We start from the raw sequence: 19725 nt of genomic DNA on the forward strand, positions 1-19725 counted from the left end.
ATTTTCAACACCCTTCAAAAGAAACCCCCTAACCAGTAGCAATCACTCCCCGTTTCTCCCAACCCTCAGCAACCATTTCATTCTCTCTCTCTAGTTTTGCCTATTCGGACATTTTGTATAAATGGAATCATACAGTTCACGGTCTTTTGTGACTTTTTTCACTAAGCCTAACATTATCAAGGTTCATCTGTGTTGCTGTATTTCTCTTTACTGACAAATAATATTCCATTTTATGGCTAGACCACATTTTGCTTATCCCTTCATTGGTTAACGCATATTTGGGTTATTTGCACTTTTTGGTTTTTATGAATAATGCTGTCACGAGCATTCGTGTACAAGTTTTTGTGTGGACATATGTTTTCAATTCTCTTGGATATATACCCAGGTGTGGACCTGCTGGTGAGTATGGTTAATGTAATAATTCTATACTTCCTCCTTTTTTTTTTTTCCCAACGTTTATTTATTTTTGGGACAGAGAGAGACATAGCATGAACGGGGGAGGGGCAGAGAGAGAGGGAGACACAGAATCGGAAACAGGCTCCAGGCTCTGAGCCATCAGCCCAGAGCCTGACGCGGGGCTCGAACTCACAGACCGCGAGATCGTGACCTGGCTGAAGTCGGACGCTTAACCGACTGCGCCACCCAGGCGCCCCTATAGTTCCTCCTTTTGAGGAACTACCAGTCTATCTTCCAAAATGGCTGTCCCATTTCACATTCCCACTAGCAGCCTATGAGGCTTCCATTCTCCCCTAAACTTGCTATTATCTTTTTCATTATAGCCATCCTCCAAAATATTTAACTTTTTATCGTGAGATCATCTTCGATGCATAGAATTGCAAAGATAGTGCAAAGTAGATCCTGCACTCAGGTTCCCCTAATGTGAGATCACCAATCTTTTGGAAAAGATAGAAATAATAGTTAAGAGGCCAGCTCTGCTCCTTCTCGTCCTAGGTGCATATTAGCAGCTTGGACAAGTCAAGGCAAACTTTGTACAGAGTCAGGGTCAGCGAGAAGAGGGTCACATTCAGGTGCCCACGGTAACAAAAGCAGGAGGCAGAGTTTAAGGAGCCAGCAGATCCTGTTAACGGGGTCACGTTCAGGGCGGGGAGACCGGGAGCAAGGGGCTTCCTGACACCCCGCACGCCTGGTGGTCTCATCACACTGTAGCACGCTTTGGTTGTTTTCTCTTGCACCAAGTCTTTTGAACTCCGGAGAGCTTGAGGCCGTGCTTTGAAGGGCTCTCATATCCTCCGCCCTTACCCGTAAAACACTTAACGAAACCACCTCGGCCGCCACCTCCCGTAGCGCGGGAGACCAACCTCGCACCCCTCGCCCCAGAGATGGCAAAGCCTGGCCACAAGTCCAGTGCCACACCCAGACCCGGGGCCCGGCTGCAGCCGCCGGCCACTCAAGGGCCGCCGCTGCCCCCGGACGCCGGAGCCCGGCTCCCGATTGGCCAGGCGTGCACGAGAGCCCGCCCACCGGAGGTTGCCGGGAGGCCTCTCCGCTCCCCCGGGTCGCCGCCTCCGCTAGGGGCCGGTAGCTAAGTGCGGGCACAGGGCTCCGGTAGGTTCTGTGCAGGCGAGGTCGGGCGTGGGAGCGCCCTGTTACCGCCACACCAGGCCGGGAGGCTACATTAGGAGAGACGAGAGTCCCTTTGTCTGCTCTCCGCAGCGACGCGCTGGGCGCGGGGAGGGAGCGCCGGTTCCCGCCCCGGAAGCGGAAGTGCGGACGCCGCGGGGTCCCGGCCGGTGCGCCAGCCATTCCGCCCGCCGGTCACATCGCGCCCTCTCCGCTGCCCGTTTCCCCCGCTCGACGGCCTCGCCATGCTGTCTCTAGATTTTTTGGATGATGTGCGGCGAATGAACAAGCGGCAGGTGAGGATGGCCTCCCACTCTTTCCTGGGGCTCCCCTCTTCTCTCTGACGCTGCCACTGCGGGGCCGGGCGGACCTCTGGCCCCCAGTGAGAGGGCCTGAGGAGGTCTGACGCCTGGATCATTCCTTCTCTTGGTGGAGCGTGTGGCCAGAGGTCGCTTTGTCCGCCCCCTATTTTTAGACCCTGGCTGCGTCTGGGCCTGCTAGGGGCGAAGCGGGAAGCCGGGGCTTCACGTTCCATTCCTGCTATCGAGGGAGGAGAGCGGGTGGAAACCGCAGGGCGCTAAGTGGGAGTTGGGGTTGCCTGTTATTTTAGACTTGGGAAGGCGGCAGACTCGTGTTTTCTGCGATCGCAGCGACTCCCGGTCAATTCCGGCGACTGGGTTTAGCAGTTCAGTGCTGCTCCTGGCTTCTGGAATGCTCGGGAGGGCGGCTGTAGGCCCCCCAAGAGCCGTTTGGCTGCTCTCAGCCCGAGGCAACCCTCCTGCTGCAGCCGGACCCCAGCGGGCTGCAGGGCCTTTCCCTGGAGCGCCTCTGAGCTCAGAGTTGGAGCAACAGTAATACTTGCCCTTGAGTCCTCTTAGCAGTAAGGTGGCAGCTCTCAGAATCCTCGGATTTGCTGCCCAATAGTAGTGGCACAGGGATCTTGAAATTGAGATCTTGTGATTTTTGTCCCTTAAACCTTACTCCATCTTGAACTTCTAGACCTTTTGCCAGATGGTCCTGGCAACACACTTGTAATTATTTAGTCATTAGGAAAGGTCGCTCCTTTTTGTCTTCTGCACTAAGTGTGTTTGTAGAGCCTAGTTTTGCTTGCCTTGGACCTTTTTTTAAATGGTATTTCGCTTTACAGAATTTAACGTGTCACTATTTTTTTTTAACTTTTAAGAAATGTTTGTTTATTTATTTATTTATTTTGAAAGAGAGCGGGGTGGGGGTGGGGCAGAGAGAGAGGGAGAGAGAGAATCCCAAGCAGGCTCCATGCCGTCAGCGCAGAGCGGAATGTGGGGCTCGAACCCACAGACGGGGAGATCCTGACCCCAGCCGAAATCAAGAGTTGGTCCCTTAACGGACTGAACCACCCAGGCGCCCCTAACGTGTCACTGTTACAGATGCTCTTTTGGACTTGTATTCTACAGTATTCATAGTTACCGTCTAAGGAAGTGGATATGTACCCTTCGCTTAGTCCGCTTCAGACTTTTCCTAGCTCAGTGTCACCTCTTAAACACGTTTCCTAATTCCCTCAGTCATAATTGATCATTCTTTTCAAGTTGCACGAAGTGCTGGTCTTTATGGTAACAATTCAGTGTCTCACTTGTACAGTGCTGTCTTCTTCATATCTGGATTTCTAGGTGCCATAGACATTTCTCCGGAGAAATACTTAGTTTGGACCTACTGGTTTTGTTTTGTTTTTGTTTTTGTTTTGAGTTATGCCAGGAATCAGACGCAAAGGTCAATGAGACAGACAATGGCTTCGAGGAGCATAAGTGTGTAGAAAATGACTAAGGCAAATAATAACTATTTTGCACTCTTGCTGTGTGTGTGATGTGTTTATTTACCTGAGAGGTAGGTAACGTCACTCCCATACTGCAGATGAAGAAAATGAGCAAACTCCCAGAGGTTGTTGGGGGGACGTGCAAGGACTGAATAGCATGGCAGTGGGGCGAGGGCAAGTAATGAAATGAGGCTCTACCCGTACATGATATCTGGGGAAAAAAGTTGACAGTGACTCTAGATACTGAGAGCTAATCGGACGAAAAGGGTAACTCGAAGTTTGGTTCTTCTCTTCTAAAATTGCTGTCATTTGCATAACTTTTCCACTTATCCTTAAATAGCATCAAATGTCTGGTTAATTTGTTTGAGTTGTCCTTGTTCTTTTTTCTTATCAGGTTCATAGAGGAATACTTAGTGCAATAAATTTCATCCATTTAATTTTTTTTTTACATTTATTTATTTTTAAAATTTTTTTTTAACGTTTATTTATTTTTGAGACAGAGAGAGACAGAGCATGAACGGGGGAGGGGCAGAGAGAGAGGGAGACACAGAATCAGAAGCATGCTCCAGGCTCTGAGCCATCAGCCCAGAGCCCAACGCGGGGCTTGAACTCACGGACCGTGAGATCGTGACCTGAGCTGAAGTCGGACGCCCAACCGACTGAGCCACCCAGGCGCCCCACATTTATTTATTTTTGAGAGACAGAGAGAGATAGCATGAGCAGGGGAGGGGCAGAGAGAGAGGGAGACAGAATGAGAAGCAGGCTCCAGGCTCCGAGCTGTCCGCACAGAGCCTGATGCGGGGATCGATCCCACGAACCATGAGATCATGACCTGAGCTGAAGTCAGACGCTTAGCCAACTGAGCCACCCAAGCACCCCAAATTTCATCCTTTTAAAGTGTACCGTTTGATAAACTTCCAGTTAACTACGCCCATCACAGTCAAGATAACTGAACATTTCTATCACCCGCAAGATCCCTTGTGCCCCTTTCTGTTTCGTCTGTTAGCAGCTGGCAACTACTGATTTGCTTTTTGTTAGTATAGATGGACTTGCATTGTATTTTTATTTTATTTTTATTTTTAATTTTGGACTTGCAGTTTATATTCTTTTGAGCTTTGAGTTTTGATTTTTTAACACCTTACTCAAGACTTTTGTTTGTTATATGTAATGCCGTTTTTTTGGTCAGCCTCACAGTTGTCGGAAGTAAAGTGTTTACCTTCCCTGACTCCTGTACATTGTTGCCAGATTAAAGGCCTCTCTCCTGCCCTCAGACCTTCAGCTCCTCATTGCCTTGTAGGTAGTGGCCTAGACCCTTAGAATGGCATTTGCAGTAAGCCACAGTCGTGTTACAGTCGCCGTTTCTCACCGCTTCAGTTTACTTTTTCTACCTTTCTCGTCATTGTCTCTGAACATTGTTCCATTCAAACCTTATGTACTCTGCTGCCTTAAAACTCCTCTTGTATTCTTTCCGAGTCTTTGTGGACTGGCTCAGAACATTCAGTGATCTCTACAGCCCTGTTAGCAGTTATATACTATTTTATTTGTCTTCTTCCCTTTGGAGTATGGCTCCTTTACTGAAGTATCAGATCGCTGTTTTCCTGCAGCTTTTCTTAATCCATGAAGACCTGATCAATAGAGTTTGACTGTTTCTGCGGTGTAAATAACACCCAACATGGCTGATTTCATGCTACCAACATGACATCTCTCAATGTGGAATCAAGAAGAGCTGTGGTAGCAGGCACCTGTTATTTCCACTTTACAGATAAAATAGAAAAACGTAATCTCAAGAACACAGATAACGAGGGGAAGAACAAACATAGATAACGAGGGGATGCCTGGGTGGTTCAGTAAGTAGGTTGAGCTTCATGCTCTCGGTTTCAACTCAGATCATGATCTCACAGTTCATGGGTTCGTCAGGCTCTGTGCTGATAGCATGAAGCCTGCTGGGGATTCTCTCTTTCCCTCTCTCTCCGCCCATCCCCTGCTTGCTCTCTAGCTCTTTCTCTAAATAAATAAATAAACAAACAAACAAACAAACAAACATTTTAAAAAAGGACATAGATAATGATAAAATGTAGTAAAATAGTCGGGAACTGATGAATTTAGATTATTTCTTTGTTGTTGTTTTTTTAAAATTGAATTTAAGGGGCGCCTGGGTGGCACAGTCGGTTAAGCGTCCGACTTCAGCCAGGTCACGATCTCGCGGTCCGTGAGTTCGAGCCCCGCTACAGGCTCTGGGCTGATGGCTCAGAGCCTGGAGCCTGTTTCCGATTCTGTGTCTCCCTCTCTCTCTCTGCCCCTTCCCCGTTCATGCTCTGTCTCTCTCTGTCCCAAAAATAAATAAACGTTGAAAAAAAAAATTTTTAAAATAAATAAATAAATAAATAAAATTGAATTTAATTGTACTGATTTTCAATAACACTGTGCTTGACACCCAGCTTGCAAAACTCCTGAAAAGTTAGCAAATTGGCTCCAGCACAGTGCTGGTATAGGTTAGGTTTTTTATTTTAGTTTTTAGTTTTTAAATTTTTATTTAGTTTTGAGAGTGTGGGTGAGTGGGGGAGGGGCAGAGAGAAAGGGAGACAGAGGATCTGAAGGGAGCTCCAGGATGACAGCAGAGAGCCCGATGTGAGGTTTGAACCCACAGACCATTAGATCATGACCTGAGCTGAAGTCTGACACTTAACTGACTGAGCCACCCAGGTGCCCCAGTTTTTTTTGTTGTTGTTGTTGTTTCTTAAATGATTTTATCTTTAATCACACCCATTGTGGGGCTCAGATAAGTTTGAATGCTGTATCAACTGAGCCAGCCAGGTGACCCTGGATATAGGTTCGTTTTTTGATGCCCATTGATATGGCCTTTATGTCCAGAAAGGCCTCTTTAAAATTATCTTTTATTTTAAAAAATAATGTTCAGCTTGTAAAAGCTAAAACTTTAAAACTGAGTTCTTAAGCTTCTAGAATGAGTGTACAAATCTTATTTAAAGGCTAGGAAATAAAAAAAAAATAAATTCTAGGAAATTTTAACAGACATTTTTAAGGCCCTTTGAATATTTGGGCTAATTTACAAACAAACACCTTAAAAATATTATAAATTTAAAAATTTCTTTTGTAAAGGGTGCCTGAATGGCTCAGTTGGTTGAGCACTCAACTCTTGGTTTCAGGTCAGGCCCTTATCTCATGGGTTGTGGGTTCAAGCCCCACATCGGGCTCTGTGCTGCCAGTGTGGAGCCTTCTTGGGACTCTCTCCCTCTCTCTCTGCCCCTCCTCTCTTATGCTTCTGCACGCATGCTCTTTCCCAAAATAAGTAAGTAAACTTTAAAATTTTCCTTATTAAGAACATTATTCAGCAAACATCACTGCATACTTATATCATTTGTATATGTCTGGGACTACTTAAGTTCTCTGAAATGTTTCAAGACTGTGTAAATAGTAAGCTTTCTGCTTAAAATCATAAATCTGCAACAATTGATTATATATTACAAATTGAAACTACAAACCTGACCTATTACTTTAATGGGCCAAATTCTTTTAAATTTTATAAATACTTAAAATACCAAATATGCACAGAGTTTTTAACATAAAAATATTAACACTATACATAATTTCTTTTAAGAATTTTTGTTCTTAATTATAAATTTTACTGGGGTCAAAAGTTGTTTACCCACTAAGAAAAGAAGTATGTCATGCCAAGTAGTTTTCATGCTACTTTCACATGTAAAATTTGAGATTGTCCCTGTTTGCCAAGAATTCTTAATGACCAGAGGGTATTGGCCAGGATGTGACTAGATCCATATTTGAGCCCTGATGGGATTGGTCCAACTTCCACAGCATTTGCTTATTAGCTCCTCCTTAGGCCTCTTACATTACTCGGTTTGAGTTTTGCATTTCTTTGGGTTTTAATTATCTGTATGTCTTCTTGCCTAAATCTAAAGATCTTAGGACTTGGCAGAATCCTTGTCTTTTTATTTCTTCTTATCTCTTAGGATCACTCAGCTCCTAATGGCTGTGGTAAGGATATCGATTGAACTCTAGATACCAGTGATGATTTTTGTTTAAATGAATTGGTCCCCCAGTGAGGCACACAGAAGCCAAGGAGATTTTTCTTAGTCTTCGACCTAATATCAGTAAGTGTGCAGCAAATAGGAGGTACATATAGCACAGAGAACGGATCTATCCAGATTTTTGAAAACTCATATAGTCTTGTTTAGGATGAGGAAAATGTTACTGACAAGGTGTCCACATTCAGTAGTTAGTTGCCAAGTTTCAGTGTAGAAATACTAACATCAGGGGCACCTGGGTGATTTAGTCGGTTAAGCACCCGTCTTCGGCTCAGGTTGTAATCTTGTTCGTGGGTTTGAGCCCCATGTCGGGCTCTGGGCCGACAGCTCAGAGCCTGGAGCCTGCTTCGGATTCTGTGTCTCCCTCTCTGCCCCTCCCCTGCTTGTGCTCTGTCCCTCTCTCTCTCAAAAACAAATACTAAAAAAAAATTAAAACTGAGACATGGTGAATCAGCGAGATGTCACTAGCCAGCACTGTTACGGGTAGACAAATCCAAGCTTTCCATGGCATCCGCGGCCGGAGTCCACATCTGGTTGATGGATTGGGACCACACCAAAGGAGAGGAGATGCAGTGTGTGGACAGCTGTTGCTTCTCCAGCTAGGCTCTGTTGGTCAGCCAGAAGGGCTAGACATGGAACAGAAGAGAGCAAGGACAGACCGCATCCAGCCAGGCCCTTGATTTCTCGCCGCCTCTAACCACAGAGACCTCCAGCATCCTTCCTTTTGACCTTCTAGATCTTGGGCACATTTCTCTTTTTGGCCAACTTTAACCCAGAACCCTAGAGAGAGGGGATTTGGGGATGCCTAGTTGTAGCTTATCCATGTTGGCAAAGTGCAAAATGACTGTAGTCAACTCGGCAACTATACACACATCTTCTAATTGTGTTTAATTTTTTTTAATGTTTATTGATTTTAGGGCAGGGGGGAGGTGGGAGGGGTAGAAAGAGAAAGCGAGACAGAGGATCCAAAGGGGGCTCTGCACTGACAGCAGAGAGTCTGCTGTGGGGCTCTGACTCATGAGCTGTGAGATCATGACCTGAGCCGAAGTTGGACATTTAACCCACTGAGCCATCCAGGCACCCTTGTATTTAATTTTTCAAATAAAACAAAACTATGCTTCTGTCTACTATGTAGCTATCCTTTGTTTTTGTAATTGTTCATGTGGTTGTAGCTGTATTCTTTCTTCCATTAGCCATTCCATAGTCCTTCTGCTCTCAACCACAACCCAAGTTGGTCATAGTTTCTTGCCTGGTGGAGTGACCCAAACTTCATTACTAAAGGGTTAATGTCAAGAGTAGTCCTGCCTGAATTGGACCGTTGTGGTTTTCACTAACTTTTATCACAGAGCATAAGAGAACTTAGAGAACTTCTTTGTATAGTCCAGGATTCTATATATAGTCCAATAGTCCAATTATACTCACTTCCCTCATTATGTAGAAACAACCCTATCTTCTTCTGAACGTCAGGATCAGTCACCCTTGCCAATAAGTAACCCTCTGTTCTTTGCATTTTGGTTCACTGGCATGAGGAGCCCAAAGTGGCCAGGTAGTGCTCTCAACTTCCGGTTTCATGGAATCATCGTGTCCCCTGATGGAAGGATATCTCCTGTGGAAATGAAAATGTCTAAGCCAGCAGAATCCAAAGTTGTGAGAATGGAAAGCAGAAATTTCACTAGCAGATTGTTAGGGGTAGTAGTGAGAGCTCACTCCCATTCTCATGCTTTTATTCTGGACGAATGAGTAGTACCTATAGAAGAAATAATCTCATATATTGGTTGCTGATTCAGAGCATGTACCACATACCGGAAGGCAGTAGACATTATCCCAGCCCCACAGAGTGTTGCTGGTGACTAACTGGTGCGCTAAGGCCGTCTGTGTCACTCGGAAGATAGAAACCATACCAGTAACTGAACAGGGAAAAGTTTAATATGAAGAATTGTTAACTAGTAAAAGATGTTCAACTACTAAAAATGGGTAAAAGAGCACTCAGAAGTTCAGAAATGTCATATGCAGAAAACAGCTACACCCTCTAGGATGAGGGAGTGAACGAGGAAAGAACCGCCCTCCCAAGCCTGAGATTCAAGACCTCTTTTGAGAGGGTGTGGCTCCACAGGAACATGCGGTCTGCCATGGCAGTGACATTTGCCAGAGCAGTGAGCTGGGGCTGCTCCATAGAACTGGCCTGCTGGGCGGCTGAGAAGTTTGCCAGAGATCACGTGGGCAGGAGCCAGTCTGTAATGGCCAGTGACGAACACTACCAGACCTGCACACAGATCCACTCACTGCCATGTGAAATAAAAACATGGAACGGAGGAGAGAAGCCCCTTCCTCCCTCACTTTGCAGTGGCCCTCTCGTGCCTTTTATTAATAAATCCAAACATGGCTGAGCCAGTTGGAAAAGGAGAATTTGTGTAGGTAACACAAGAATGGATTTGGAGCTCAGAGGCAATACATTGATAACTGGCCTACTGTTCCACTGTTATTTCCGGCCAGCCACTTCCAGACGAGGGGAGACCTAGTAAGACCAGTGGATTCCATGACCTGTATGGCCACTGCTGTACTTTAATTATCCATGAAATGAGTTCCCTCATCACAATGTTGTATGGAATACCACGATGAGGAACTAAGGCATTCTGTAAGTTCACGGATGGTGGTTTTGACAGAAATACCAAGGAGAGGGAAGACATCCCTATCTAGAATATAGTCTAGTAAGGAGAAATTGCTGTCCGTCCCATGACAGAAGTAAACCAGTATCAGGAATGGTATCATTGTTGATTTTTTTGCTGTTGGCAGAGTAGACACTCATCATTGGCCAGAAGCAAATTGGTTTTGGTGAGTGAAAATCCACATTGCTAACCATCAGCTTGGCTGCTTACGGACAGCCACTTTGACCATGAGCCCGTTGGGCAAGATGAGGGTAGCTGGATGTCTGACTGACATCCAGAGAGTAGGTAATTTTATTTAACTGACTGTTTTAGTATGTGCTGCCGAAACGAGCTCTGCTTAACTGATTATTAAGATAACTCCTCTGCTGGGACACCTGGATGGCTCCGTTGGTTAAGCGTCCAGCTCTTGATCTCAGCTCAGGTCATGATCTCACAGTTGGTGAGAGGGAGCGCTGTGTTGGGCTCTGTGCCAACTTGCGGATCATGCTTGGGATTCTGTCTCCCCCTCTCTGCCTACTTCTCTCTCTCTCTCTCTCTCCCTCCCTCCCTCCCTCAAAAAAAAAAAAAAAGACTTCTCTGATGATATAATTCTTTGGTGAACATTTATATGGGACACAGACATATCTTCACATTCTAAATACCTGCTTGGAGAGTTCCCTCAACATACCACTGGCCCAAATGCCTTGTCTCCGGCTTTTTGATAATGTCCCTTCCAGTCCCCAGCCAGCCAGCCAAACTGCCGTTCACTTTCGAATCAGTGTAAATCCACACCTGTGACCACCTCTCCCTCCAGGCGAAAGGAACCACTTCTATCACTCAAAGTTCTGCCCAATGGGGAGATTTCCCTTAATCACGGTCCCTCGTGGTCAACCCTGAATGGGCATGCAGTGCCACAGCCGTCTGTTTTCAGCTGGTGCTAGGTGGTTGGTGTAGAACCGTCTAAAAACCGGGCCCGACGTCGTCCTTAGTCAGCCGGTCAAAGGGAGCTCCCGTGAGGCAGTAGGTATGAGAGAAGTGAAGCAGTTTAACCTGAGTAGAAGCCATGAATATCTGAGTCACTTGCTCGTACAGCTGTGTCTTCAGACCTGCCCGAGCCTGGTCTTAAGTAGCCCGCTTCTGCTTGATGGTGGAGTACTTCCGCGAGCTGACGCACAGCTTTGTGGCTTGGTGTATCTGGCAGTTCAAGCTGGGGAGTTCAGGTCACGTGGTAATTTGGTGCCGCGCCCCCCCCCCGTCAAGTGTTTGGTCTCTGCCAGAACCCAATAGACGCCAGAAGCTGTTACTTCAGAGAACAGTTCTCCAAAGTATAGCATAGCTTTGCCCACAGATCCACAGGTGTGTGCTGTCATTCACCCCTAGAGAATGGCCAGAGGCTCCCCATCTGTCACAGACACTTCAGTCACCGTCTGGGTCTGATGGCCCAGTTGCTAGAACAGCTTTCATGGCAGCTTGGACCTGTTGTGGAGCCTTGCTCAAGACTGGCTCAAAATGGGTTTACTAGATACGGAGATTGGACTAGCTCACCCACATGAGGTATATGTTGCCTCCAAAATCCCAGGAGGCCCGCTAGGCTTCAGGTTTCTTAGTGGTGTCGGGAACCAGATGCAGCAAGTTCCTCTTTGTCTTGGAGGAGATGTTTTAGCAGGGACCGCTGGACACCAAGAGTTTTCATCAGGATGGGGATTTTTGTGGGATTTAGTTCCCACACTCTGGCCACTTGTGTATTTTTCCTTTTATGTTTATTCTTGGAACGAGAGAGAGAGGAAGACACAGAATCCAAAGCAGGCTCTAGGCTCCCAGCTGTCAGCCCAGGGCCCGACACAGGACTTGAACTCACGACCCGTGAGATCATGATCTGAGCCGAAGTCAGACGCTTAACCGACTGAGCCACCCTTGGTATTTTACCAAGGGGTCTAGGTCACAAGGTTCAACTACCAAGTGCAGTCAGCACTATATTGATGTCATCAACATAGTAAACAAGTTTACTCTGGAATGGAGGGCCAGTCAAGGTCCCTGTGGCTAGATTACAATCGAAAGCTCTAGAATTGATGTAGCCCTCAAGTAGACCCTGTCACCAAAAGCATACCTAGTGGTCTTATTTCTCTTGCTGCAGGGGTCCTCGGAGACAGGAAATTGTCAGGAAAACATGCAACGAGCCTCTTTTAAGTTGATGTTGGCTAGAAACTGATGATTGTCTTGCTAAGACAGGGTACTCAACCCCTGATTTTCATCATTCAGACTCATTAAGGATGTGTACCTTTTAGTTCTGATTATGGCTACGTGTAACATTGTTAAGGGACTGTGACATACAGCATTTTTTTATGGTTATGGGCCTGGAATATCACTTGTAGCAAGAAATAAGATTGGAGAGGTCAGCAGGGCCCAAATCATGGAAGGCCTTGTATACAGAGGAGTTCAGACGTGGTAAGTCGTGAGAAAAAATTTGGAGCAGACAGTACAGTAATTTCACTTTCACTTTATAAAAGTAATATACAGGCAGATGAGTTACATGGATGCAAATCTAGAGGTAGAACTGTCAGATTATTTTCATAGTCTTGGTGAGAGGAAACGAGACCTGAATTCAGGCAGTAGCCGCAGGAGTAAAGCCAACAGGCTGGATGTTAGAGATGTTGGGGAGGTGAACTCTAGAGGCCCCATGGCGGATGTTGGGACCACACTGGAGAGTGTGGAAAGAGGAAGCAATTTGAGGAAAAGGGTTGAGTTCAGCTTTGGACATGGGTGATTTTCAGAAGGTAACTGAATATATTTACCTAGAGGATATAAATGGTGTGATACAAAGAGATTTCAGTGTCATCAGCGTAGAAGTTATAATTGAAGCCGTGAAGAGACAAGATTGCGTGCAGAATGGGGAAGGACAGGGGCAAAGACGATCCTAGAACACCTGTCTTTCAGGGTCTGGCGTAACAAACCAAGGGATGAGTGGGTTATAAGAAAGTTAATCGAGTGCTAAATGCCTCAGAAAGACAAGTAAGGTGGTTGAAATAAGTTTATGGGCTCACCCCCCCCCATAATGAAACAATGAATAGTTTAAATAGGTGTTGTATTTACATTGCTCAAAAATTAAAAAAGGGAAAGGGACTTTCCTATAGCTTTGCCAGCATTGTATGTTTCCAGACTTTTAGATTTTTGTCATTCTAGTAAGTGAAGACTGGTATCCCAGAATAGTTTTACTTCATATGTCCGTTATTATGAGTTTGGTCGAGCATATTTTCATGTGATTTTGGAGTTGTTTTTACTTCATTTTCCAAGAACTGGCAGTTCATAATCCTTTGCCTATTTTCTTTTTTGGGTTATTTTCTTATTGATTGCCAGGAGCTGTTTCTAGGAAGATGAGTCTTTTGAATGTATATATGGTAAATACTCTCTCATAGTTTATCATTTGTCTTTTGACTTATAATTTGCCATGCATAGTTGTGGGATTTTTTTTAGTTATTGTTTGCTTTTTTGTTTTGTTTTGGTAGTTACCTTTACCTAGATTTGCTCCATAGCTTCTGGATTTCAGGTCAATTAAATAAGACTGTCTTTACTCTGAGGCCTTTCCTACTCTGTTTGCTTCTATTTTGTATGCTTGTGCTTAAAAAAAAAAAAAAAGAAACTTTATTGACATATAATTTATAAAATTCACCCATTTGAAGTGTACAATTCATGTTTTTCAGTAAATTTATCCTTAGCTGGATAGTTTATATAAATGTAATCATCCAAAATGTAGTCTTTTGCAGCTGGCTACTTTCATTTAGCATATAATTTTTTAATTGTAAAATACCCATAAAATTTATTGACTCATCCATTTTTTTATGTTTATTTATTTTTGAGAGAGAGAGCGCGCGCACATGAGCAAGGGAGGGGCAGAGAGAGGGGGAGAGAGAGAATCCCGAGCAGACTCCACGCTGTCAGCACACAGCCTGATGCGGGGCTCGAACTCAGGAACCATGAGATCTGTGAGAACTGTGAGACCAACCATTTTTTGAGTGTAGAGTTCAGTCAGGGTGCCTGGGCGGCTCAGTTGGTTAAGCAGCTGACTCTTAATCTCACCTCAGGTCTTGATCTTAGGGTCGTGAGTTCAAGCGCTGCATTGTAGGTGTGGAGCCTACTTAAAAAAAAAAAAAAAAAAAGTGTAGAGTTCAGTAATGTTAAGTACATTAACACTAATGTACAACCAATCTCCAGGACTCTTTTCACCTTGTAAAATTAAAATTCTGTGCTCATTAAAAACTCCCCACTCTCCCCTCAGCCCATCCTCTGGCAACCACCCTTCTACTTTCTATCTCTATGAATTTGACTTTTATTGATTTTTTTGTTTGTTTATATATTTTCTGTCTTATCGATTTGTGCTCTAAACTGTATTTCCTTCCTCAGTTGCTTTGTGTTTAGTTTGCTATTTTTGTCTGGTTTCTTGAAGTGGAATCTTGGGTTATTGATTCAAGATCTTTTCTGCGGCGCCTGGGTGGCTCAGTCAGTTAAGCACTCGACTGTCAATTTCTGCTCAGGTCATGATCCCACAGTTAGTGAGTTCGAGCCCCATGTTCGGCTCTGCACTGACAGCGTGGAACCTGCTTGGGATTCTCTCACTGCCCCCCTCTCTCTGCCCCTCCCCTGTTTGCACACACATGCTCTGTCTCTGAAAATATTTAAAAAAATTTTTTTAAATCTTTTCTAATATATGTATTTAAAGCTATAAATTTCCTTCCAAGCAGTGCTTTAGCTACACTCCATAAATTTTGATATATTGTGGTTTCGTTTACACTCAGTTCTCACAATATTTTATGATTTCCTTCTGACCCGTGGGTTATTTATAAAAATGTTTAATTTCCAGATATCTGTGGATTTTCTAAATTTCTTTCATTGCTGATTTCTAATTGAATTCCATTGTGGTTGGAGAGCATAGTTTGTGTGATTATAGTCTTTTAAAACTTGAGGCTCTTTTTTATTTGCCAAGGGCCGGATCTCTGGAGAATGTTTCATGTGTGTTTGAAAAGAATATGTATTCTGCTGTATTGGGTGGAGTGCCCTATAGATGTTTAGTTGGTTGATGGTATTCAATTTTTTATACCGTTGATGATTGTCTGTGTCATTCTATCAACTATTGAGAAAGGGATATTGAAGTCTCAAACTTTTTATCTTGGAATAAATCCTACGTGGGTATGCAGTGTAAGTATTTTTGGATCTGATTCACTAAAATGTTGCACATAATTTTTATATCAGTATCAACGATCTGTTCAGTGGTTTACTTAAAAACAACAGCAACAACAACAATTATTTTTTTTTGGAGAGGGGTGGCTGCATGGCTTATTCGGTTGAATATCCTTATTTCTTCTCAGGTCATGATTTCGTGGTTGGTGAGTTTGAGCCTCACTTGGGGCTTGATGGCTGCTCTCCACACGAGCCTGCTTCGGATCCTCTGTGGCCCTCTCTCTGGCCCTCCCCATGCCCTCTGTCTCTCTTTCAAAATAAATAAGTAAACATTAAAAAAATTTTTTAAAGCTAGTTTTTTTTTAAGTTTATTTATTTATTTTGAGAGAGAGAGAGAGAGAGAGAGAGTACGCTTGCATTGGGGAGGGGCTGAGAGAGGGAGAGAGAGAATCCTAAACAGACTCTGTGCTGTCAGTGTGGAGCCCAACACAGGGCTTGAGTTCACGAACTGAGAAATCATGACAGCCAAGATCAAGAGTTGGTCTCTTAAGCAACTGAGCCACACAGGCGCCCTTGTTAATAGTTTTCTCAAACCGTGTTTGGTCTGATTTGGTAATGCAGGTCTCATAGAATGAATTGGAGAGTATTCCCTCTTCTGCGATTTTCTGGAAGAGTTGGCATAGAATTGTTAATGATTTTTTCATTAAGTGCTTGGTAGAATTCACCAGTGCATGCCATTTAAGCCTGGAGTTTTTCTTTTTGGAATGTTTTTAAACCATAAATCCAATTTCTTTAATAGATATTGATCCATTCAAGTTATCTTTCTTCAGTGAGCATTGGTAACTGTCTTTCAAGGAATTGGAAATATATTAGCATTATAGATAATACTTATTATCCCTATAATGTTTGTATATTAATACAAATGAATAGATATTACTCTAGTGATGTCATCCTTCCTGATACTAGTAATCCATATCCTCCCTCCCTCTCTCCCTCTCTCTCTCTCTCTTTTTCCTGATTAGTCTGGCTAATCGATCTTCTTGAGGAACCAACTTTTGATTTGATTGATTTTCCTTATTGTTTTCCTGTCTTCTGTTTCATTTATTTCTCCTCTTATTTTTAGTATTTACTTTCTGTGAGTTACTTTGGGTTTCATTTGCTTTTCCTAGTGTTTTAAGGTAGAAGCTTAATTTAGGAAATTCACAAATATTTGGAAATTAAACAATTTCTAAATAACCCATGGGTCAAAGGAGAATCAGGAGAGAAATTACGAAATATTTTGAACTGTGTAAGCAAAAATACAACATATAATTTGAGACTTTTCTGTTTTAATTTTACTGCTATAAAATTCTTCTTTGTAGTATTTTAAATGCATCCCACAGATTTTGATGTATTTCCATTTTTATCCAGTTCAAAATACTTTCAATTTCTTTTTTGAGTTCTTCTTTTACCATGGGTTATTTAGAAGCCTGTTATTTGATTTTGAAATATTGGAGGGAGTTTTCAGATACCTTTCTGTTACTGATTTCTATTTTCATAACATTGTGATTGGAGAATGCAATTGGCATAATTCAAATCCTTTTCTATTTACTAAGACTTGTTCTGTGGTCCTGAATATGGTCTATCTTGGTAAACTTTCTATGTATACTTAAAAGGAATGTGTATCTGTCGTTGGGCAGAATGTTCTGTAAATATTAAGTCCAAGTGGTTGGAAGTGCTGTTCAAATTTTCTCTAATCTTACTAATTTTCTACTTTCTTCCTGTATCAATTATTGATAGAAGGATTTAAAAATTAGTAACTTAACAGCTTTGGATTTGTCTGTGTCTCTTGTAGTTCTGTCAGTATTTGCTTCCTGTATTTTGAAGCTAAGTTATTAGTTGCATAAATGTTTAGGATTATGTCCTCATAGTGAACTCACTTGTTTATCATTATGAAATGACCCTCATATCCCTTGTAATATTATTTGCTATAAAATCTGCTTTGTGTGTTACTAACATAGCCACTCCATCCATCCATCCCTCCATCTGTCTTCTCTTCAATTTTCTTTTGAGCACGATTAGCGTATGTTTTCCTGTCTTTTTACTTTTAACAACATTTGTATCTATATTTAGAGTACATTTTTTGTAGGCAACATATAATCGGGCGTTTTTTTTTTTCAAATTCAATTGGTATAGTATATAGGTAGTTTACATTTTATGTGATTATTATGGTTGTGTTCAGGAATCTCCATCTTAATTTTTTTATTTCTCCCATTTGTTTATTATTTGTCATTCCTCTTTTTTCATCTTATTTTGGATTAGTTGAGTTGTGTTTTTTAGGTCTTTTTGGATTTTTTTTTAAGTTTCCATTTTATTCCTTTGTTAGCTTGTGAGGCATACCTTATTTGTTTGTTTGCTTTAAGGTTTATCATGTGTTTTTTTTTTAACTCATCTCAGTCTATCTTCAACTTATATTTTATGACTTCATGTATAGTATGAGAGCATTCCAATAATACATTTCCATTTCCCCTCCTCTGCCTTTGGGTTCTTGTTATATATTTTACTTCTGTATATTTTGCCACAATACTTTATTGTTATTTTTGCTTTAAATAGTCTATTAATAGTCTTTAAAAATTTTATTTGAAGAGGCACCTCGGTGGCTCAGTCGGTTAAGCATCCAACTCTTGATTTCGGCTCAAGTCATGATCTCATAGTTCGTGAGTTTGAGCCCTGTGTCCAGCTCTGCACTGGCAGCTCAGAGCCTGCTTGGGATTCTCTCTCTCTCTCTCTCTCTCTCTCTCTCTCTCTGCCCCTTCCCCCACTTGTGCACACACGCTTTCAAAATAAATAAAGTTTAAAAATATTGAAATAAAAATTGTTTTAAAAAGAAAAGGTGTATATGTATTTACTGACATGTGCTCTTATTCCTTTGTGTTGATCTAGATTTTATTTGGTACTTCTCCTGGAGGACTTTTTTTTTTTTTCTTTTACTTTTTAATTTACATCCAAGTTAGTTAGCATATAGTGCAATAGTGATTTCAGGAGTAGAATCCAGTGATTCATTCCCTACATGTAACACCCAGTGCTCATCCCAACAAGTGTCCTCCTTAATGCCCCTTGCCCATTTAGCCCATCCCCCCTCCCAGGACCCCTCCAGCAACCCTCAGTTTGTTCTCTATATTTAAGAGTCTCTTGTGATTTGTCCCCCTCCCTATTTTTATATTGTTTTTGTTTCCCTTCCCTTATGTTCATCTGTTTCATATCTTAACTTCCACAAATGAGTGAAGTCATATGATATTTGTCTTTTTCTGACTAATGTAGCTCAGCATAATACACTCTAGTTCCATCCATGTTGTTGCAAATGGCAAGATTTCATTCTTTTTGATCGCCCAGTAATACTCCCTTGTATATATATACACATCTTCTTTGTCCATTCATTTGTCAATGGACATTTGGGCTCTCTTTCCATACCTTGGCTATTGTTGATAGTGCTGGTATAAACATTGGGGTGCATGTGCCCCTTCGAAACAGCACATCTGTATCCTTTGGATAAATACCTAGCAGTGCATTTGCTGTGTCATAGGGTAGTTCTGTTTTTAATTTTTCGAGGGACTGGTATTTTTGCGTGGAGGACTTTTTAAAACATTTTTTGTGGTGTAGGTCTGCTCACGATGAAGAAGTATTTTTTAGGGGTGCTTGGGTGGTTCAGTCGGTTAAGTGCCCAACTCTTGGTTTTGGCTTAGTTCATGATCTCATGGCTTCGTGGGTTCGAGCCCCTCATTGAGCTCTGTGCTGGCAGTGTGGAGGTTGCTTGGGATTTTCTTTCTCTCTCTCTCTCTCTCTCTCTCTCTCTCTCTCTCTCTCTCTGCCCTTCCCCCACTTGTGCTGTCTCTGTCTCTCTGAAATAAATAAACTTGAAAAAGTTTTAAAGAAGAAGTATTTTTTAATTTTTGTATGTTTGGAAGGCTTTATTTTGCCTTCATTTTTGAAAGAAGTTTCTCAGGTAGAATTTTAGGTTGATAATTTTCCTTTTAGTACTTTTAAGATGTTGCTTCAGTGACTTCTGGCATGTGTTATTTTCAAAGAGAAGTCTGCTGTGATCTTTGTTCCTCTTTACATAATGTCTTTTTAAAATCTGGCTGCTTTTACAGTTTTCTCTTTCTCATTGGTTTTAAGCAGTTTGATGATTATTTTAATTTTCTTGTAGTTTTCTTCAAGTTTCTTTTGCTTGGAGTTTGTTCTGGTTCTTGGATATACAAGTTTATAGATTTTATCAAATTTGGAAAAATTTTGGCCATTATTCAGGTTTTTCCTGTCTTCCCCTTCCTCCTGACAAATCCCATTACTTGTATGCTAGATTGCTTGATGTTATTCCTCTTCTGCAGTTTTTCTAGAAGAGTTGTCATTGAATCGTTAGGATTTTTCATTAAATGCTTGGTAAAATTCACCAGTGAATGCCATTTGAAACTGGAGTTTTTCCTTGTTGGAAGGCTTTAAA

General features: G+C 42.5%; 1 protein-coding gene across 4 annotated transcripts in view; it reads left to right on the top strand.

Moving 5' to 3' along the window:
• The first annotated feature begins 1510 nt into the window (after nucleotides 1-1510).
• Nucleotides 1511-19725, top strand: part of SEC11A (SEC11 homolog A, signal peptidase complex subunit) — a 41806-nt gene continuing 23591 nt past the window's right edge. For 2 of the 4 annotated variants that reach the window (XM_040493569.1, XM_040493572.1), the window contains exon 1: nucleotides 1533-1877. In XM_040493569.1, the coding sequence (XP_040349503.1) occupies nucleotides 1827-1877 (51 nt within the window). In that variant the 5' untranslated portion in view covers nucleotides 1533-1826. Of the gene's footprint in view, nucleotides 1878-19725 lie in introns of all 4 variants that reach the window. The other 2 variants (XM_040493573.1, XM_040493570.1) reach the window with 2 other exon arrangements.

This window comes from Herpailurus yagouaroundi, unplaced genomic scaffold (genome assembly GCF_014898765.1).
Source record: "Herpailurus yagouaroundi ecotype Mexico unplaced genomic scaffold, PumYag 185, whole genome shotgun sequence".
NCBI lineage: Eukaryota > Metazoa > Chordata > Mammalia > Carnivora > Felidae > Herpailurus > Herpailurus yagouaroundi.